Below are 23244 nucleotides of genomic sequence, written 5' to 3' on the forward strand. Positions count from 1 at the left end.
TCTCAGTTTGATATTATACAGAGTTCAGTCTATTTACAAAGCAACACGAAATGAGTGCTACATTTTTACAAATATTATATGCATAATAAGCTACAAAATCCAATTAGCGCAATCCGGAAGAGGGAGATAACAGGAGGCTGTGTGTGCTCACTCCATTGCCTCTCAAGGTGCTCTGTGTGTACTAGATAACCATTTATGGTTCAATGTTCAAGTACGCACACCTTATACGATCATGAAACTTTGTTTATTTGAGAGAGAGACAGACAGACAGACAGAGACTGTCCTGAATGTGATGGAGATCTGAATATCTAATTTCCACCCCTGTTCTCTCTGATTTACATCAGTTCAGCATCATATGTAAACACAGACGTGGAGGATCCTGTGTGTGTGTGTGTATGAGAGTGCGAGTGAATACATGTTTGTGCACACGCGTGAGTTTCAGCCAAATCTTACATTGCTACACATTTAGAAAAACTTGTCTCTGGCAGCCACACCCTTACTGGTGATCTGGTGAGAGTAGAGTGAGAGGAGAGACCGTCCACAAGCCAGGGACAGAGAGGCACAAGCAGGAAGACTACTGGAAGAGGAACGGGAAGAATGGGACGGGATGCAAGGAGCAAGTCACTGGACGGAAAGTTCCGTCTCGGGACGGAACCGGATTGTCATCTTGAACGAGTCAACTTTATGTTGATGCAACATCATCCCGGTAACTAATGGGTTGGCGGACACAGGTGGGGGTGAGGCGAGGTCGGCTGGTGTGTGTGTGTGTGTTTGTTTATGTTCGTTACTCTGTGTTCTTTTAGCTATTGTGTGTGTGTGTGTTTTATAGAATGCGACTGAAATTGTTAGATAACCGATTTTTGAACAAATCACTACTTTTTTATGCTTATCTTCACTTAGGAATTAAGGTGAAATATTTACTCTCAAAAGTTAATTTTAAACATTAAATGACTCTGATTCATGTCACATTAATGACGCGTTTCGTTGAAGTACTCAACAGTAGGTATGATGATAATAGGTGAGGTGATTACCCTTGTATAGGGGACTGATTATGTAGATTTTTTTTTTTTTGCAGGGATATTCCTGCGCGGGCCCTAAGCCTCTGGCTGGCCCACTAAGTGTTGCTTGTTTCTGTTTTACTTGGGCGGGGTATGAGTATTTATCCGCAGATGATGAGTCACAATAACGTGGCTGAATATATTATGACGAAACCACCCATCAGAAGATGGAGAAACGACAACGTTTCCGTCCATTATCCTGGACCATATGTGTCAAAACGTCGTGGTTTCTAAATATTCTGATGTGTGGTTTGGTTATCGGGGACTGATAACTCTTGCTTTTGCAATTCTCCTCGGTCGGTTGGTGCAGGTGTGGTCTAAACTGACAGTTCTGCCTTAAGAATAAAGGTAACTTCAGAAGGCCTATTGGCCCATACGAAATCAAACGAATTGCCCCATACATATTGCCCCTACATGACCATATCTTTATCATGTAGATAGTATAAAACGTTTTTATAAAAGTACGTTTCTAGTGATAATTGGACAAGTGTTTATTATGAAGTGATTCAGCTATGTCTAACATCTTTTTATGGTTGTATATCGATTATTTGATGCTCTTCGTGGGGATATCTCTGGTGAAGATCTTTTCGTACATAAATAATGTGCTCTTGGAAAGAGCTAAAGTTACTTTATAAAGCACAAACACAAAGATTTTCTTTTATTATGTTGCAAGATATATGGCCCCACCCAAGATACCAGAGCCAAGGGCGGACAGGAATTATGGGTTGCAGCATCCGGGGGAGATGAAGGTCTGTTGGGGTATGTGATGCTCAGGTCATACTGAAAGTTAAGGTGGAGGTGTTGATTCTGGAGGTTCTATGGTGGTCTGCCATACTGTTGTATGGTAGACTGCCATGCTGGAGGTTGCTGGTTGTCTACCACATTGTGGGGGTGGTGAGTGGCGATCACTGTAAATGTTGGTCGTGGTTGGCCAGGTGGCATGTCATATTGATGGTGGTTTCTGGATGTACAGTTTTGACAATCAGAAAATACGTTTCGTCCAATCGTCTTGTATACGATTTGTCCTTATCTCTTCCCCAACAATGAGCAACTGCATTAAACAAAATAAACATTGTCCCTGATGCCCCTTTCTCTTCTGGTTACATCATATAGGAAGCATGCTACTGGGCGGACGAATGTGTACTTCCTGCAAGGGGAAACTAGGGCAACTCGCCACTAACATTGAAGGTCAATTGGACCCTTATCCCAAGGTGCGGTCAGTTCGTACACAGGTGTTTCGGCCACACCTCGTTTTCTAATTTCATGGGCCCACTAAAGCATTCAGATCCCGTTCGCTAGAATGGCACTTCGGAACTATACTCATTTCATAACTGAAATAGTAAAGTACTACAGAACAAATTCACTCAACAGAAGCACTGATGTAGGATCTCCAAAGGACTCTGGATTCTTCAAACATTTTCGCGACCACTTACGAAACCTGTACATCCTTCCTTAATGACAGGGCTTTGTTTACGATTATTAAACTGTTTATGAGCACCGAAACACTACGAGGTTGTTAATAACAACAATAGCCTTGGGTTGTAAAGCTTCCAAGCTCGTAAACTGTTTAATAAACACAAACTGAGCCGCCATGTTTGAGAAAAGATGCACAGGTTTCGTAAGTGGACGCGTAAATAATTGATGAATCCTGCCCTGGTTCACTTCCATACTGAGGGATTTTTCCTGTTGAATTCCACCCTCGACACTGTTGATTGGACAGTCATTGGACGGGTAACAGATTAGATAGAGATTTGTTGCTGATTAGTCAGGAATATTATTGGTGGAAGGGATGTCCCACTCAGCCCCTCATAGCACTGGATACGGCACCACCATGGGACATCACCCCTCTGGGATATCACCACTATGGACATCGCCATTCTGGGACACAACCACTGTGGGACACCACCACCACCATGGGACACTATTACCCTGGGATAATAAAACTCAGATACATTCCTTTCTTCCATAACACTCAATGACACACCTCTTTACCACACTACCATAACTACCCCTACATCACCACCACACTACCATAACTACTCCTACATCACCACCACACTACCATAACTACCCCTACATCACCACCACACTACCATAACTACCCCTACATCACCACCACACTACCATAACTACCCCTACATCACCACCACACTACCATAACTACTCCTACATCACCACCACACTACCATAACTACCCCTACATCACCACCACACTACCATAACTACCCCTACATCACCACCACACTACCATAACTACCCCTACATCACCACCACACTACCATAACTACCCCTACATCACCACCACACTACCATAACTACCCCTACATCACCACCACACTACCATAACTACCCCTATATCACCACCACACTACCATAACTACCCCTACATCACCACCACACTACCATAACTACTCCTACATCACCACCACACTACCACAACTACTACAATACCTTCATGCCCCCTCCTACCACCCCCCAGCACCACTCCACCCCTACCTCTCTACCCCCATAACTGGCCATGAAGAGGTAAAACCTATATTTCTCCATTCCCCATTAACCTGATTGTCTTCTGAAATGATTTCATAACTGGGCGTTCCCTTGCCTTGACTTGTTCAGTTTCTAGGGAGATATTTGACACACCGACGGTCGTATGATACACTCAACACATCCATGTCAGTAATCTCACCCCCTGACCTTACGCAAGCACCAACAGGTCACTGAAACAAATTGAAATTTTTATGATTTTGGCCAGCAAGAAATTGTCTCTCGACGTGGCAGGCCAACTTGCAAAATTTAGCGAAGTTGGGAATCTTTCGTAAGGATAAATGTTGTAAGAATGAAGGTTAGATCATTTATTTATGTCATGATATAATTACTTATGTTTTGATGATTTTTCGATTTCTATAAAATATATACTTTTGGTAATCGTAATATATATATATGTCATTTTTTATAAAATATTTTGTTTTTTGATTAATTGTTTTATAGACTCGTCATTTTTTCCAATATCAGGGAAGCATACACACACACACACACACACACACACACACACACAGAGCCCTCGTGGCTGAGTAGACAGCACTCGGGGGTCGTAGTCCTAAGGACCCAGGTTCGATTCCTGTTCACCTAGCAGTAAATAGGTACCTGGGAGTTAGACAACTGCTACGGGCTGCTTCCTGGGGATGTGTGTGTGTGTATTAGAGAAAGAGAAAAAATACAAGGTTCTGACTACCTCTACAGTCAATGTGTGTGAATGTTAGAGAGAAATATATGTAGTAGACATAATAGAGGGAAAAAAATTGGTTAAAGAGGTTACGGTTACAAAGGTTACAAGTGCTAACAGCTCGATTCTGCAGATACAAATAGTAAATAACAAATAGTAAATACACACATACACACATTAATTCAACAATGTCTTGTGTGTTCATGAGCACAGTCTCTAAGCGATATGAATTATATGCAGACTGGTCTGAAGTGGTCCCTATTATACCCTCTCATCCCTCCCTGCTCTGCTACCTGTATCGTACCTGTCAAGGGTTCTGAGAGTTCTTCTACTCACAAAGCCCAGCTTGGGGGTTAGTACTGACCTGTGATAACTTGGATGAACAGACTGCTGGTTAGAGCATTGTTGTTATTTTAGATTTAGCTACTCAGAACGAAATGTCTATGTAGCACGGGCTATGGTGAGCCCGTAATAGACTTAGAACACTGGTTAGAGCAGTTCACAGGCCCATATATATATGCTACAACCCCGCCATCCAGCACTTCTAGCTGGAATATGTCAGATGTTGACCAGACCACACACTAGAAATTGAAGGGACGACGACGTTTCGGTCCGTCCTGGACCATTCTCAAGTCGATTGTGAGAATGAGAATCGACTTGAGAATGGTCCAGGACGGACCGAAACGTCGTCGTCCCTTCAATTTCTAGTGTGTGGTCTGGTCAACATACTTCAGCCACGTTATTGTGACTCATCGCCTGAATATGTCAGATGTTTCCACGAAGAAGTCCACTTTTGTTCCGGCAATATTTCTTATACTTGCTGGGAGAGCAAGGAATATCCGTACAACTTCTGATGTCCATACAGTGTTCTCTGGTTTTACATGTGGCATCTCTACTATTTTTTTCTTACTCTTCTGTATTTCCTAACTTATTATCAATCCAGTATGTTGTTATTTTACTGTGTAAATTTCACCATTACAGTAGTCCCAGAAGGCCCATTACAGTAGCCCCAGAAGGCCCATTACAGTAGCCCCAGAAGGCCCATTACAGTAGCCCCTAGCCTGCATGCAAACTGCAATAGTACTTAGCCTACCCATTACACATGTCCCCGACCTTCCAATTACTTTACTCTCAGATAAGCTCAATGCATTAGCCTACGTACTGCCCATTACAGTTGCCACAAGCTTACCCACATCAATATTCTTCGACCTGCTTAATTCACCACTTCCCAGCCTGCCCTCCGCTGCTTGATCAGTCTGCCCACTCCAGAGCCTGCCCACTCCTCAGCCTGCCCACTCCTCAACCTGACCACTCCTCAGCCTGACCACTCCTCAGCCTGCACATTCCTAAGCCTGCACACTCCTCAGCCTGCTCCTACAGTAGTCCTACAATAACCTGGCCTCGCAAGCTGCCTCTGGCCAGCCTGCTACATCACTTGCAAAGCCTAGACACGACTGCACACCCCAGCCTGCCCAATTATAGTATATCTGTGAATCACCGCATACACCAAACTGACAATTCTATATCAATCACATCATACTCTAAACAGACACTCACAGCACACCAACCAGTTACAGCATTCTACAATTGGCCAATCATAGCATATCCCCAACCAGCCAATCACAGTATTCCTGCCAATCAAACCATACTCCAACCTGCCAATCAAATCATACCCCAACCTGCCAATTACAGCGCCTCCCGTGCTCCGGGGAGAAAGTTCAGTGGGGTGTAACCAGACACGTTTTTACGCCAATGAAGCAATACACAGCAACAGCAGTAGCAGAAGGTCGACCTTGAAGACCTTGGGGCATAGGGCTTCATATTATGGTTCGACTTTATAGCATCTCTGCTGGTATTTATGGGTACCTTTCGCTGGCAAGGTGCATGGGTTAGGGTAGGTAGTGATGTGTGTATGTGGGCAGGAGGGGATGGGGGGAAGGGGGGATGTGTGTATCTCTGTGGCTGTGTGTATCTCTGCGTCTAAGTGGATCTGTGTCTATGTATCAACAATGTAGCATTCATTACCTGATTGCGATTCTTATTTCTCTTTTACCTAAATATCCAGTAGTTAGCGTAGCAGTTCTTTTGTGTCTGACGACCTGTTCTTGGATGAGCAACATGTTCTGCACCTGTTCTCTTGTCTCTCGACTTGTTCTTGGGTGAAGAACACGTGCTAAACCTGTGGCATTCTGTTCCACTCCAGCGCCTCCTTCTATTACTGGTGTTGCTGGTAGAGCAGAACCTGGCTATAGTGCCGAGATGTCACGCGCCTCAAGGAGTCATCTGAAGTGTTTCCAGGTCAAAGTCACCGATGCATGAAATTAAAATTCACTCCCCTGTTGCCTGTGGTCAGTTAAAGTTGCTACTTCTGTTGCCTGTGGTTGGTTAAAGTTACTACTTCTGTTGCCTCTGGTCAGTTAAAGTTACTACTTCTGTTGCCTGTGGACGGTTAAAGTTACTACTTCTGTTGCCTCTGGTCAGTTAAAGTTACTACTTCTGTTGCCTGTGGACGGTTAAAGTTACTACTTCTGTTGCCTCTGGTCAGTTAAAGTTACTACTTCTGTTGCCTGTGGTTGGTTAAAGTTACTACTTCTGTTGCCTGTGGTTAGTTAAAGTTACTACTTCTGTTGCCTGTGGTTGGTTAAAGTTACTACTTCTGTTGCCTGTGGTTAGTTAAAGTTACTACTTCTGTTGTCTGTGGTTGGTTAAAGTTACTACTTCTGTTGCCTGTGGTTAGTCAAAGTTACTACTTCTGTTGCCTGTGGACGGTTAAAGTTACTACTTCTGTTGCCTGTGGTTAGTCAAAGTTACTACTTCTGTTGCCTACGGATGGTTAAAGTTACTACTTCTGACAACTTGAGAGGATATGCTGGGGAGAAAACCCAAATCAGGAAAGATAGCTATACTGGTTACGATCATTAACCCCAATTGTTTAAGGCACACTTATTCAGAAGAAAGGCCATAATGCATATTTGGCTTGTTTGCCATATATGACATAATACAGTATATACTAAAATAGCAAATATAATTTTATTTAATTATTTCAATATAATGAAATTTACATATAGCAATATAGCACAGATATATAGACTGGTAATAGTAGCAGTAGTGTTGCGTCGTAAGCGTATCACTTGGTCAGTAGGTTAAGCGCTGTTGGGCGTGGCTAGTAACTGGATTTATAACCGAGCAATCGGTCTGGCTCTTGTATAAAGATCTACGACAAGCTTTCCACAGGTTTTGCTTTCCCGATGAGTTGTAGTGAGAGTTGTGTAAGCTTGTGTAAGCACACAGTTGTAGTATTAGGTATTAAGGTTTTAAACAAATTTAGAAAAAACACAAAAACATGTGCTGACCTGTAAGGCCGAGATGTAGTCGGTCAATGTACGAGAAAAAGTTAGTGTTGAGCGACCTTGGTGTTGCGTGGAGGTATATAAGGGACAGCGGCAGAGGAACCAGCAGTCAGTTCCTCCAGACAACTCTACCTACAACATGAACACTAAGGTCACTATCACCTCGCTTATCATGCTATATACTCAATGTCTCACACTGAACAATTTATGTGCTAAATGCTATCATTTATTGATAACAAATATATAATTATTATGGTAGACGTTCGCGATATTGTCAATATTACCAAAATATTTATCTTGTTACAGATCTTGATCCTATTGGGTGTGGCAGCCCTGGCAGCAGCAGACAGCCGGGAGACCTTCTCTTATGCTGCTCCTCGGGTAAGGTTAACCTCTGAACCTTAAACTTCATCTATTGGAAACATAATGAGAATGCAAATTTATCAGTGTTGTAAAATATATCGTATTTAATGTATTTTTAATATATCATATAATATAGTGTCACTTATGTGAAGGTAAATACCTTAAGGAATATATTATTCATGATTTTTTTTTTGCCTTAAATACTATCTTATCAGAAGCAAAAACTATATAATTTCTTTTGTTTAATGAATTTTTGCTGAAAGATAAGAAACTCAAAGTCCATTATTATTATTATAAAAAATCTTCACAAATCAGAATTTAGTTTAAACATTTTCTTTATATGTATATATTAACATTTTTCTATTTATTGACTTATTTATCAAATATTTCATTGTTCTTTATAGCGAGTTTCTTCAGCGGAGTCTTTCGAGTCTAGTGAGGCTCAGTACAACTTTAACTATGCTGTGAAACATGAAGACTCCGGCAACGACTTCGGTCACCAGGAGACCCGCGACGGTGACGACACCAAGGGGTCGTACTACGTGCAGCTTCCCGACGGTCGTCTGCAGACCGTGACTTACTTCGTGGACGGTGACTCAGGCTACATCGCTGATGTCAAGTACGACGGTGAGGCTCGCTACCCAGACTCGGACGAGTCCAGGGAGGCTCCCCGCTACGCCGCTCCCAGGCCCCGCTACTTCGACTCCAATGAGTCCAAGTAATTACCCTCAGTCACCTCCTACAGGCGCCTCCAACACTCACCTGACGACCAATAGAGATTGTATATATTTAATTATTCCATTTATGATAATAAATTATTCTGCATTCAATCTATTTGATATCTTTTTGTGCAACCGGAAACCTGTCATTTTTTTTTTATAAAATGAAACAAATTTAGGTAAAAGCTTGTTCCAGAGCGAATCTTCAATGCTGACGTTAGTCAGTGTAAGCGTAATGGGATGCAGGTATTCTGCACTCTGATTGGCTGCTGGGTCCTATCTCCTATTTCTTTGTCAATCAGAAAATAGCAAGAATAGCAGGTTACCTGATTGGGCATGAAAATCACACAACTATGAAATATAATATTTTGGAATGATCTGAGAGTAGCCACATTAACTGCCCAAACAAATACATGGTTTCGTCTTATAAAACAGCAAACAATTAATAATAATAATATGTCCTATGTATACATGACCACAGCCACGTTAACAAAATAATACATGTGTGGATTGCTGTGTGAATCTCAGCAAAGCAGAGATGAGTACAGCTATATGGCCATAAAAACGTTCTTTTTTTAGCGTCATAACTCTGCAAAAAAAATTCTTGCACGTAATAACTGGCAAAGGTTTATCTTGAGCATCAAAAAATAATATTATTCATGTTAATATAAATTATTAACTGAAAATAGTAAAATATACTTAATGGAAATCACAAGAACGTAAAGTATATATGAGAAAATATTGAGGCTGTACGATGGGATCGAACCCTGATCCCGGGACTTCTCAGGCACACGTGTGCTTGAAGAGTTCAATAATGCGGATTCAGTATTTGATGGAAAAAATGTATTCACTGTGAAAGAGCCGCGTACACTTAGGCAAGTGCTTCTGTCAACACAGGCTAGAGAAACCTGTTAGTTAACACCCCCAATCACCGTTACAGGCGAACAGCATGGTTAAACCACAAATGTGAGTTGGTTACAGTGTCTAGAGGACACGGTAACTACCTCTACTCTCAACCACGGTAACTACCCCTCCTCCCAACACAAGGTCATAGGTTGAATATTGCTATTTTTATTCATTAAAATTAACCTTTTTTTCCCCTCTGAGGATTCTGACTGAACATAGGAATGTTATTTTATCCAACTTCTCAAGTGAAGAAGAACCTTGGAAATCTAGAGAAAATTTGTCATAGATTTTTCATCTTAAACTTTCGGTCGTAAACTCTGTAGCAACTCTGAATGGTACTGTAAACCTCAGCTGTTGTGACGATGTTGTTTCTGCTTCAGAGGAGTGTTGGTTAAAGTGGATATTTTGAGCACAACCTGATTATTGACTGAACTGTAGACTGTAGGTGTTAAAGATGTGTGTTGTTGATCATAACCTATTAATAGGTTAGATTTCCTCGCATAGAAGACATAAATGTTTGCGAGCCGCTATTATTTATGGAAAATCATATTTTGTCCAATGAGAATTTTGACGTCAAAATGCGATGCATTATTCGAAAGAACACGTTGTTGTCTTAGACAGGAATCTGTGATATTCAATGCAGTCCACAATAGCCTGGGTGATAACATTTGACTCATTTTTAGCTTCGGAGATTTGAACTCTGTCCGCAAAAGTACGAGACTTGTCCTACCAACCAGTACATGGATGTTACTACTCACTTTAGTATGGATTACATCTTATATTTCATGGATTAATGAGTCGAGTACCTCCAGATACTTCAGTGGAGCTCCAGGGTAAGTATCAATTCGTAGCTGGGTACCAGTTCGGTATTTCATGATCGATCCTTCCTTATTGTGAGCATCCATACTGAAGCTGGTAGGAAAAGTCTAGTACTTTTGAGGCCTGAATTAGAATCTCTGATGATCTCGGTGATAAAACACATATGTGACATATCGGTGCTCCCTTTCAAAGGAACTGCTGGCAATAAATCCTAAGTTCCATGAAAACCAATTAAATTATTCTACTTCCTTGCTTGACGTTATTGTAATAAGTTTAAAAATAATAAACGAGAACATTGTTATGGAGATGCATCTTGTAGATTTTGGACTTGAATATATCATAAAATAAATGAATAACTAGCAGAAACGAGCAGTTTACATTAGTTTACTCTCTGGACATTGGAAGTCCAGAGAGCCTATGACAACCACTGGACCACCTTATAAAGTTTTATTGGATCGTTTTGGAGAGACAATACATTACTGTGGATCTGGGGTTACTTGGAATGCAATATTTCCCGACTCTTGTTCAAATGCAACAAGTAAAATATATTTAAATTTCCTCGGTCTCGTTTAAGTAAATTTTATACCCGTAAACAACATGTTAATTCCCACTAAAGATATTTATCATATTATAACATATAAAAGGTTTCCTATTGAACGAAAATATCAGATTTCAATGCAGAATAATTTATTATCATCAATGGAATAATTAAATATATACAATCTCTATTGTCCGTCAGGTGAATGTTGGAGGCGCCTGTAGGAGGTGACAGAGGTAATTACTTGGACTCATTGGAGTCGAAGTAGCGGGGCCTGGGAGCGGCGTAGCGGGGAGCCTCCCTGGACTCGACGGAGTCTGGGTAGCGAGCCTCACCGTCGTACTTGACGTCAGCGATGTAGCCTGAGTCTCCATCCACTATGTAGTTCACAGTCTGCAGACGACCGTCGGGAAGCTGCACGTAGTACGACCCCTTGGTGTCGTCACCGTCGCGGGACTCCTGGTGACCGAAGTCGTTGCCGGAGTCTTCGTGTTTCACAGCATAGTTGAAGTTGTACTGAGCCTCACTAGACTCGAAAGACTCCGCTGAAGAAACTCGCTACAAAGACCAATGAAATATTTGATAAAAAAAATAATATAAAGAAAAATGTTAATAAATACATTTAAGTAAAATGCTAAAATTAATTACTGATTTGTGAAGATTTTATATAATAATAATAATAATAATAATGAACTTTGAGTTTTTTAATCTTTCAACAAAAATTAATAAACAAAAGTTATTATATAGTTTATACTTATGATAATATAGTATTTAAGGCAGAGAAAATCATGAATAATATATTCCATAAGGTATTTTCCTACATACAAGTGACACTATCTTATATGATACATTAAGAATCCATAAAATACAATATATTTTACAACACTGATAAATTTGCGTTCTCATTGTTTCCTATAGATGGAGTTTAAGGTTTAGAGGTTGACCTTACCCGAGGAGCAGCATAAGAGAAGGTCTCCCGGCTGTCTGCTGCTGCCAGAGCTGCCACTCCCAATAGGATCACGATCTGTAACAAGATAAATATTTTGGTTATATTCACAGTAACGCGAACGTCTACAATAATTATATATTTGTTATCAATAAATGATAGCATTAAGTACATAAATTGTTCAGTGTAAGACATAGGGTATATAGCATGATGAGCGGGGTGATGGTGACCTTAGTGTTCATGTTGTGGGTAGAGTTGTCTGGAGGAACTGACTGCTGGTTCCTCTCCTGCTGACCCTTATATACCTCCCCGCAACATCAAGGTCGATTTAATCTTTCTCCTACATTGACCAACTATATTTTGGCAGCATAAATCAGCTCATGGTTGTGAATTGAAAATTTTAGAGATAAGAAACAATTTTGATGAGAGATTAAATTTGTCTCTATATATTTTCAAATTTATAATTTGAAATGACCACAATTTTTTAGACATCTGTAATATTCTGATTCGTAAAAATATAAAATCTAGCGCCAGACTTCATTGCACATCGAATGTTAAATAGTATGATCAATAAAGCATAATTTCTTCGTTCATCCCTAAAGCCTTATTTTTGAGATGTATTAAGTGTATTTATATGGATTTAAAAAATGTAAATAAAATATTCTCAAGATTGCACATATATCTATGTGATATAGATTGTTTCTATTCACATCGTCTCCTCTATATCATGTACACTGTCATTAGGTTTACACTGTTCATTTTTCTTCTATTGTAATCAGATTGCATTTCCTCTCCCTCTTAATGTTTTATTCTTGAGCTGTTTCAATTTTGTCACCAATCTTGGAGTAAATCCTTTGACTTTTCTAAATGTTTATGTGTTTCATTAAATGGGGTTTCCATGCGTATAACATTCTAGTACAGTAACTTCATATGTTCCCTATGACAGTTTAAGTTAACAAAAAAATATCATGTGCATATATTTTCTGGTTTGGTTTAAGGTGTTTTTTTATTGTGTTCATGTGAGTTGAGGTTACTTTAAAACAATGATCTTTGTTGTTCTCAGATTCTTATATGTACCTCTTGTCTCCTTTGCCTCTTCACATTATTACTATTTAAAATTTGCTTCAATTTAATTTTAGCAACAATTTGTTTGCCTAATTCTAGACTTTATTGTTTTATTTTTTCTGCATCTTGCAATCCCCCTAAGTCCATATATTTCTCTTCTTTACATTTTCGGAAAACATTGACATGTAGAAGCGTACCTTTTAGGGAAGGGCTTTCACTATGTTCCGAAATTACAGAGGTTCAAGGACTAAGTCTCCTGGATCCCTCTTGGTTAATCCCTCTATTGCTTGTCTGTTAGATACTCCTTTATTATGACCAGTACCTTTCCAGTTATTCCTGACTATTTCTTCCAAATATATATTATCAGGTACAGGATGAAATATCAAAGATGAAGTTTACCCGGTCAACTCATTTCTGTCTTACGTTGATCATCAAGTCTTATAATTGTTGTTTGTTCGAAATCAGTGACTAATCCACTCTAAAGTTATACAGCCTCCCGGACACAATTCTCGGTCTATTTAGATAGTCCACAACTCTTTTCATCGTAGTATTTTACAGTACATACTGGATATATATGTCAAGAATATTGATTTATAACTTAAGGTCTTAATCTATAGCTTGGAAAAAATACTGAATATCTAGAAGACGAGACATAGTCCGAACTTCTTCAAAAATTAGAACCACAAAAATGTAATGCAGAAGAGATTACAGGATGCTATTAGTCCCCCCTACGTGGCTTCTGTCTTTTGAAATAGCAATTACAAAGTTTCATTAGACTTTTGAGGCCGAGATGTAGTTGGTCAATGTAGGAGAAAAGGTTAGTGTTGAGCAAACTTAGTGATCCGGGGAGGTATATAAGGGTCAGCGGCAGAGGAACCAGCAGTCAGTTCCTCTAGACAACTCTACCCACAACATGAACACTAAGGTCACTATCACCCCGCTCATCATGCTATATACCCTATGTCTTACACTGAACAATGCGTGAGCTTAATGCTAACATTTATTGATAAATATATAATTATTATGTTAGACGTTCGCGTTACTGGGAGTATTACCAAAATATTTATCTTGTTACAGATCTTGATCCTTTTGGGTGTGGCAGCCCTGGCAGCAGCAGACAGCCGGGAGACCTTCTCTTATGCTGCTCCTCGGGTAAGGTCAACATCTAAACCTTCCTTGAGTTACACTTGAAGTTCTTTTAAATGAAACTGCACTCGTATCAACCATGATTAATTGAGTAATAAGTTGCTAAAATAATACAAATTTTATTTGTAATAGTATAGTTAAAATATAGCTTGTGGTAGTGACCTCAATGCTTGATCGTTTTAGAGTACATTTAGGTACTTCATCTTTACAATGTCAGGGAAAGACAAAGATCAGCTGAAAATGATTTGAGAATATCTTTTTATTGGAATTAATGAACACAACTTTACAAATAAATATTACTGATACACAATGAAATCACAGTAGTGTGATATGTCAATGAAAAAGTCTTTGAAGCAGGACGGCTGGACCGAACTAACATCCTTGGTCACGCTAAACGAGCGCCTTAACCCAAGGACCACGATATGCTTAATAATATCACGGTTAATTAGTACTGTACGCGTCTGGGATGACCCAGGACTCTGGTTCGATCTCACCGTCCTGCTCCAAAAATTTCTCATGTAATTTTTTAGATATGAAACAATTATACATATAATTATATTACAACTTTAACATAACATTTGGAGTTATGTTAGACATAACTCCAAATGTTATGGAGTAATAACATTTGGAGTAACATATCAAATCTTATATATATGTAGAGGGTGTCTTCTGACGAGTCTTATGAGTCAAGTGAGGCTCAGTACAACTTCAACTATGCTGTGAAACACGAAGACTCCGGCAACGACTTCGGTCACCAGGAGACCCGCGACGGTGACGACACCAAGGGGTCGTACTACGTGCAGCTTCCCGACGGTCGTCTGCAGACTGTGAACTACATAGTGGAGGGAGACTCAGGCTACATCGCTGATGTCAAGTACGACGGTGAGGCTCGCTACCCAGACTCCGACGAGTCCAGGGAGGCTCCCCGCTACGCCGCTCCCAGGCCCCGCTACTTCGACTCCAATGAGTCCAAGTAATTAAGAGTAGCTCACCAACAAATGTGTCGACAACCATATCTATCTACCCATGACGAATGTCTTGCTTGACCATTTATTTCAAATTCAAAACTTATATTTATTACAATAAATTATTCTGCATGTAAACTGTTCCTTATATCCCTCATTCATAACATAATTATGTGGTATATTTCTACAAATAAAATTATAATTTAAAACTAGTAATATGCATCATTAGTCTTAACCTTTGGACTGAACTTTGTATCTGAAAATGTTATATTATTTTTGTGTTTATAAAAATGGCAGGATATGCAATGAAAAAGTGAAGCAAAATAGCAAGTATGATATCAAACATTGTTTTCAACAAATATATTCAGGATCCAAGATAATTCAAACTACAAACATTATTTAATTCACGAATTTTTACCTATAATACAGCCCGTCCTCATCAACAAACACCAATTGGGTGTTATTCTAGCCACCAAAGCCCTTTTTACGATTAAAAAACACTTTACACGCGACAACTTAGATGACGTATGTACTGTTCTCGAGTAGTGCTTCGTTCAGGGCCTCTGCATTCAATGCACCTCTCTAAATGCTTCACCTATTTACTGCAAATACCAACAATCACAAGCAGAACTTAGCCTAACCTAATCTAGACCTAATTATTCAGAACATTCTAGTATATAATAATATTACCTTATGTTCGAGAAAATGTAAATTTTGAATGCGCAGTGAGTTAAAATTGACGGATGCGTCTCTAGTTGTTATGTTATAGATTCAGCTACTCGGAACAAGTTCCAAGTAGCACGGGCTATGGTGAGCCCGTAGCTTACCTGGCACAGGAGCGGTGCTGTGTGTGTGGCGTCTTTAGGTGCGGCGGCCGCCTGGACGAGCTTGCCTGAAGACAGTGGAGGTAATAATTAGACTTTTCATCTATGGAAGATTAAGAGTATGTAAGAGACATGTCCATTTTCGGTAATTTATTTTTAAGGTCTATTAAGCATAACAAAAATTTCATTTGTTCTGTATTGATGAATGTCAGTTGACGTTAGTCTCATTGTAATCCTGTGAACTGATTTACACAAGCTGACGTATGCCGCAGTTTAAGGGTTAAGAGAAGACTAACTTCATCTAATAAAACTTTAGATTTTTACACAAAATTTATCTCAATGATATTTTTGTTGAGAAATAATTTTAGTGTTCAGTCATACGAATCTTGAAAACGATTTACAAGTGACTATAGAGAAAAAACATGATTTTGTGCATATAAATGCAGTATATATTGGGTAGTTGGAGCAATAACATGCGTCCTGCCTGCCGTGAAAATGCGGCATGTGTTACAAATTTTAATATGACAATAGCTTAAAGTTTAGCTATTATCTTTAGTTTATCTATTATTTATGTAATAGATTTTAGTTTATCTATTATTTTAGTTTCTTTAGCTGAAAAAATATTTTATAAAAAAACTTGATATTAACTAAAGCAGAGGTTCTTAATCGTGAATATCCATATTCTATGGGGTGTATGGGACTCGATTTCTGAACAATTTAAAAAGTATATGATGTTCTTAGATAAGATTTGAACCCGTTACCAATACGGAATAAGGCTGTTATGTTACTAGCTATCCATATCTTAGGTAAAACATAGTTATAGATATATTTTGAAGCCATACTGGTACTTAATAGGATTATGGTGGTGATCTTGACCATCTCGAAACTCTGGCATAAGAGGTTATGAGGCCATATTGGGTAATCCATTTTAAGTCTGTAATCGTAAAAAGGTCAAGAACCCCAGCACTAGACTAAAATAGATTAACTAATAAAATCAATAACCACACAAAACCTTCAACATTTTATGCTCTAGATTTAACTGCATGAACTTGTTATTAACAAATAGTCGAGGGAGACCAACAAGAGTGATAAACCCACACGAGAACCAGTCCAATAAGAGTACCAGTCCAATAAGAGTGCCAGTCCAGTAAGAGTGCCAGACCAACAAGAGTGCCAGACCAACAAGAGTGCCAGTCCAGTAAGAGTGCCAGACCAACAACCCTACAGAGAAAAGCCGTGCTAGGGAACGAGGCAGTTCAGCAGTCAAGGAACTAGCACTACGAGAGGCGTATCCCTCACCTTGACTCACAGTATCATGGCTGCCCTCAGATTTCCTAAACGGTGACGAAGCTAAAACTGAAAGTTTCATTCGTTTGGTTTCTCCTCCGAGTAAAAAGTTCTTCTTTAAAGTTCACACTCATTAAAATGAGTGTATGTGCTGGAGGCAAAATATTCCTGATAATAATAATGATAATAAAAATAATAATAATAATAATAATAATAATGATGATGGTAATAATAATAATGTATTAAAAGGACAGAGAAACGAATGAAGAGAAAGAAGAAGGAAGCGGATGATAACCTGAAGTGCATTCATCAGAAGAGCATTACCAAGATAATCGTCAATAGCCTGTTTTCTGTCTCTTCAATAATTTGGATCAAAAGGCATAGAAGTGAGTAGTAAAAATCTTTTAAGATGAACCTTGGCAGAGATGCTGAGGGAGCTCCAGGCTCTTCATATCCCAACAGGCAAGGTCAAGTTGTACACGAAGGTCAATAACACGAAAGCTAATAGAACGTGTAACCCAAAGATCACTAAGAACTCTAAATGACTGGACGAGGATTCGAACCCATGCCGCAAAGGATCACCTGTAAACGTACACGGTACTGTGACCACGATATATATATATATATATATATATATATATATATATATATATATATATATATATATATATATATATATATATATATATATATATATATATATATTATTGAAATAGGAATTTCAATTATTTCAATTATATATATATTGAAATTGAAATTGAAATAAGTTTATTGAGGTAAAATACACACAAAGGGATGAGGTAGCTCAAGCTATTCTCACCCCATTCAGTACAACGTGTTAATACATACATAGACACACATCACAAATAAACATATTTATATATTGAAAGAATTGAAATATTAATTTCCTTAAGTACTTTCGTATATTAATACATCTTCATTCCTTCTGAAGAAGTATTAATATACAAAAGTACTTAAGGAAATTCCTGTTTCAATTCTTTCTCCGTGGTCTGACACTGCCACTTTTTCATCACGTGTTAATCTTCGTGATTTACACACACACACACACACACACACACACACACACACACACACACACACACACACACACACACACACACACACACACACACACACACACATATAGTGTTTGCGAAATATGAAATTTGTTGCACTAGATATATTTTGACTGTATAGGCTGTGCATATAAAACAGATGCAAATGGATCTCCCCCGCATACAGATGACTGAACCTGAGTTTAAGCAATTATCCATATAGGGAACCGAGGGTGATTTTCACCACTGTGTAGAAGGTTAGATTCCTTGCCACGCCCGCATTGCAGGCCCAACCACCCTTCCGTAAGGGTTGCACAACCATAACTTTCAGCTTCCAATTAGGTGTTTTATGATAACTGATGCTTAGTGTGTATTGCACCTAGTAAGATCTAGGCAATCATTATTACTTTCCTTTGTTGATGACCTTATGAGTTGTTTTACTCAAGCGATGTTGATTTATTGATGACCTTTGAAGGTAGTTTGATAGTTAAGACCTGCGGATGAGTGGTTTCTCAAGCAGGGTATTGCAAAGCTTTAAACAGTTAAAGTTTGTTTTCATGTCAGATATTAATTAGATCATTTTATAGACTTCTAGCCTAAATTTGACCTTTTGAGATCTTGGATGTGTTTAAAAAGATTTTATGATAGATATATATGTAATTTGTAAAGGAACTTACCTGTAGAGCAGTAGTTAGCGCATGTAGTTCGTATCCTCAGATCTGTTAGAAACGAATCCTTACATCTCATCCGGGGAGTAGGTCAGGGTTGTATCTAAGAGAAGGTCTTAAGTCCAAGAAGGCCCTCGGCAGGCCTTCCTCCTGTCCCAACCAATGGGAAACTTACACTGATGGTTTTTTATGGGGGGCGCCTAGTGGCTGAGTGGACAGCACGCTGGATACGTAGTCCTGCTGGGCCAGGTATCGATCCCCGGTCATGACGGAAACAAATGGGCAGAGTTTCTTTCACCCTGATGCACCTGTTACCTAGCAGTAAATAGGTACCTGGGAGTTAGACAGCTGTTACGGGCTGCATCCTTGGTGTACTCGCCTATTTGTGCTTGCGGGGGTTGAGCTTTGGCTCTTTGGTCCCGCCTCTCAACTGTCAATCAACTGGTGTACAGATTCCTGAGCCTACTGGGCTCTATCATATCTACATTTAAAACTGTGTATGGAGTCAGCCTCCACCACATCACTGCCTAATGCATTCCATCCGTTAACTACTCTGAGACTGAAAAAGTTCCTTCTAACATCCCTGAGTGTGTGTGTGTGTGTGTGTAATTACCTAAGTGTAGTTACAGGATGAGAGCTACGCTCGTGGTGTCCCGTCTTCCCAACACTCTTTGTCATATAACGCTTTGAAACTACTGTGTGTGTGTGTGTGTGTGTGTGTGTGTGTGTGTAAAAGACAAAAACAAGGTGATTGATTGACAGTTGAGAGGCGGGCCGCAAGCATAGAGCTCAACCCCCTGCAAGCACAACTACGTGAATACAACTAGAACAACTAGGTGAATACTAAAATGTGTTCATATTACAATTGGAATGGTTTCCCCTCAATTGTTTTGAAAACTCGTTTTCTCTTGTAATGGGCCCCCCCCCCCCCTTTCGTGCTCCATCCGACCAAGGAATTTATTGCAGATCACTTTTATGGAATAGGTTCTTAAACCAGAGAAAAATATGTACCTATCTGCGGCAACCATGTTTTTTGGTAACAAACCTAACCTATTATGACCGAATCACCCATCAGAAGATGAAGTTACGACGACGTTTCGGTCCGTCCTGGACCGAAACGTCGTCGTTTCTTCATCTGAAGTGTGGTTTCGTCATCATATCTTCAGCCACGTTATTGTGACTCATCGTCTGCAAACCTACCCTATCCCAACCTAACCTAACTTAACCCAATCACACCTAACCTATCCCAATCAAATCAATAATCTTGACTTAACCTAGCCTTGACTTAACCTAACCTTGACATAAACTTGACTTAACCTAATCCACCCTAACGTAACCCCTACCTAACCAAGCCTAACCAAACGGAAATAGGAGATAAAATGATTTGTGTAAAGTGTTAACGAGGTGTGTGACGTCACTGTGTTTATGCCGACACTGGTGTCAGATCCCACTGAGCTGTTTTGTTTTCACGTGATCCTGGATCCCTGGGTGGAGGGCTCCTCAAGCCGTCCTCTCAACTAATCGTCGCATTTTTTTCGGAATCGACCAATCAGTTAAAAATGAGGCGTAATAGTAACAAATATAATCAATGTAATAATGACGTTTTCTATGCACCGGCCTCGATTGGTCAGGTGGGTCGATTGGGTCCGTACGTTTCTGGTCAAACAGTTGCATTTTTTTACGGAGTGACAAATTGAGAGAACGTGCTGGTTCCTCAACCTGGCTTCTGTTTTTTTCGCCCTTTTCTATTCGACCTATTTTTGCACTTTTGACATAGCTCTATATTGTAGGTTCATATTGAGAACTGTCGACATAGGTCTATAATGTAGGTTCGATAAGAATTGTTGACATAGGTCTATAGGATAGATTCACATTGAGAAAATAGATGATATAGGGTATTGCAATTCTCAAATATACAACCTGGTTCACGAAAACGTATTAAGTTTAAGGACAGGTTGAAAAGAGTCGCCGCCACACACACTGACCAGGATAACCTAACTTTACAGTCCAAGCTCTCTTAGCCTTTTGCAGTTCTTCAGTTCTTTGCATGAATCTTAAATTACATACTTTTAAATGAGTGGATTGGGTGTCTTAATACCTAAACGAACTTTCGGTCTTCTGAAATAACTCTTTCAGAGTTTCATTAGACTTTTGAGGCCGAGATGTAGTTGGTCAATGTAGGAGAAAAAGTTAGTGTTGAGCGACCTTTGAGTTGCGGGGAGGTATATAAGGGTTAGCGGCAGAGGAACCAGCAGTCAGTTCCTCCAGACAACTCTACCCACAACATGAACACTAAGGTCACTATCACCCCGCTCATCATGCTATATACCCTATGTCTTACACTGAACAATGCGTGAGCTTAATGCTAACATTTATTGATAACAAATATATATAATTATTACGTTAGACGTTCGCGTTACTGGGAGTATTACCAAAATATTTATCTTGTTACAGATCTTGATCCTTTTGGGTGTGGCAGCCCTGGCAGCAGCAGACAGCCGGGAGACCTTCTCTTATGCTGCTCCTCGGGTAAGGTTAACCTCTGAACCATTATTTAGAATCTAATGTTCTCCCATAATAAATCTAAGAGTGTCAGTCTTGAACCTGTTGAAAATGTACAACGCAAATGACTCTAACAGGGAAAACAAATTCAAGCCTAAGTGTATATGGTATTTGTCTTCTTCTCCATTCTTGAAGAGGTAAACTATGGGATATCTCGACAGGTTTCAACAAAAACAGGAAATGTATCTTAAATTTATCTCTATCCCATGGAATGCTTTCAACGCAAATCAACGTTCTACAATAGCCCTTCGTTCAAACCCGTTTTGTAAACAGTTTAGTTGAAGTAATAAGTATATATGAGTTCTACCTAAGAATTATTGCAGCCACCGAAACAAATATGTAGCAGTTATAATAGCTTCTATATTAGTGCCATATGAAGAAATAATCTGAGTAAAATAATCATATGTTATTGAATATTTTGAAGGGTAATCTAATTTAACAGTTTAGAGAAAAAGTATGTGTTATAATTATAAATAATTAAGGCACTTGTGTACATTCATGATGAAAATTTGTAATTCATCATCATGTAATTACATGGGAATCATGTAATTCAGTACATGAATTACATTCATGATGAGAATTTCTTATTATTTTTACTATTATATCGATACATGCATTGTATATATAATTATGTATAATAATTATATCTTCAAATATATAATTATATTTATTTACTAATTCACGTTTTTATTTTTAGAGGGCTTCTTCTGACGAGTCTTATGAGTCTAGTGAGGCTCAGTACAACTTCAACTATGCTGTGAAACACGAAGACTCCGGCAACGACTTCGGTCACCAGGAGACCCGCGACGGTGACGACACCAAGGGGTCGTACTACGTGCAGCTTCCCGACGGTCGTCTGCAGACTGTGAACTACATAGTGGAGGGAGACTCGGGCTACATCGCTGATGTCAAGTACGACGGTGAGGCTCGCTACCCAGACTCCGACGAGTCCAGGGAGGCTCCCCGCTACGCCGCTCCCAGGCCTCGCTACTTCGACTCTAATGAGTCCAAGTAATCGCCAGTGTGGTCTCCATCATCTCGAGAGAAACCTGATGATCTGGCGAAGATGAGGTTATCATATCTTTGCTTTTAAAATTAACTTAATTTATACAATAAATTATTCTGCATTCATGATTTCTTGACATACCTCATGATCCCCCAACGATCCATGTAACTGGAAACAATTCCGTCCCTCTGTTCTATCCAAGCTCCTTGTCCTCATAACCCATCTCATTGTCTTCATATCCCAGCTCCTTGACTTCATATTCCATCTTTTTGTCCTCATATCCCAGCTCTTTCGCTCTTTTGTCCTCATATCCAAGCTCCTAGTCCACATATCACAGCTCCTTGTCATCATATCCCAGATCCTTGCCCTGTTCTCAAATTCCTTCCAAGTACTATATAGTTGTATGAGCTTAGCTCTCTCTCCTCATAATAACTTTAACTCATTCAACAACAATTTGCAAAGTATACCAAGCAGACGAAAGTTTATGAAAATATCCATTAGTTGGTGTAAACTGAAGATAGTAAGCTTGAGTATTACATTACCTTGCGGATAATAAGGCACAATGCCCTATCCGAAAATAAAATAAGCCAAGCCACACATATAAAAGGAAAGATTAATATATATATATATATATATATATATATATATATATATATATATATATATATATATATATATATATATATATATATATATATATATATATATAATATATATATATATATTATACATTAATCACATTAT

General features: G+C 39.2%; 4 protein-coding genes across 4 annotated transcripts; 3 read left to right on the top strand and 1 right to left on the bottom strand.

Annotated features, from left to right (window-relative positions):
- The first annotated feature begins 7687 nt into the window (after window positions 1–7687).
- Window positions 7688–8828, top strand: LOC123769914 (cuticle protein 21-like). The gene is made up of 3 exons (XM_045761349.2): window positions 7688–7782; window positions 7938–8012; window positions 8399–8828. The coding sequence occupies exons 1-3, from the start codon at window positions 7771–7773 to the stop codon at window positions 8714–8716; spliced, it is 405 nt and encodes a 134-aa protein (XP_045617305.1). The 5' UTR covers window positions 7688–7770; the 3' UTR covers window positions 8717–8828.
- Window positions 8829–11119: 2291 nt separating this feature from the next.
- Window positions 11120–12206, bottom strand: LOC123770212 (cuticle protein 21-like). Its single transcript, XM_045761891.2, has 3 exons — window positions 12153–12206; window positions 11926–12000; window positions 11120–11534 (listed from the first exon to the last, which is right to left on the bottom strand). Exons 1-3 carry the CDS (start codon window positions 12162–12164, stop codon window positions 11217–11219), a joined length of 405 nt encoding a protein of 134 aa, XP_045617847.2. The 5' UTR covers window positions 12165–12206; the 3' UTR covers window positions 11120–11216.
- A 1667-nt stretch (window positions 12207–13873) lies between these two features.
- LOC123770211 (pro-resilin-like) lies at window positions 13874–15216 on the top strand. Its single transcript, XM_069301145.1, has 3 exons — window positions 13874–13912; window positions 14065–14139; window positions 14793–15216. The coding sequence occupies exons 1-3, from the start codon at window positions 13901–13903 to the stop codon at window positions 15108–15110; spliced, it is 405 nt and encodes a 134-aa protein (XP_069157246.1). The 5' UTR covers window positions 13874–13900; the 3' UTR covers window positions 15111–15216.
- Window positions 15217–21189: 5973 nt separating this feature from the next.
- Window positions 21190–22623, top strand: LOC123769899 (pro-resilin-like). The gene is made up of 3 exons (XM_045761335.2): window positions 21190–21229; window positions 21387–21461; window positions 22192–22623. The coding sequence occupies exons 1-3, from the start codon at window positions 21218–21220 to the stop codon at window positions 22507–22509; spliced, it is 405 nt and encodes a 134-aa protein (XP_045617291.1). The 5' UTR covers window positions 21190–21217; the 3' UTR covers window positions 22510–22623.
- Window positions 22624–23244: the final 621 nt, after the last annotated feature.

The sequence above is a fragment of the Procambarus clarkii genome, chromosome 45 (genome assembly GCF_040958095.1).
Source record: "Procambarus clarkii isolate CNS0578487 chromosome 45, FALCON_Pclarkii_2.0, whole genome shotgun sequence".
Lineage (NCBI taxonomy): Eukaryota > Metazoa > Arthropoda > Malacostraca > Decapoda > Cambaridae > Procambarus > Procambarus clarkii.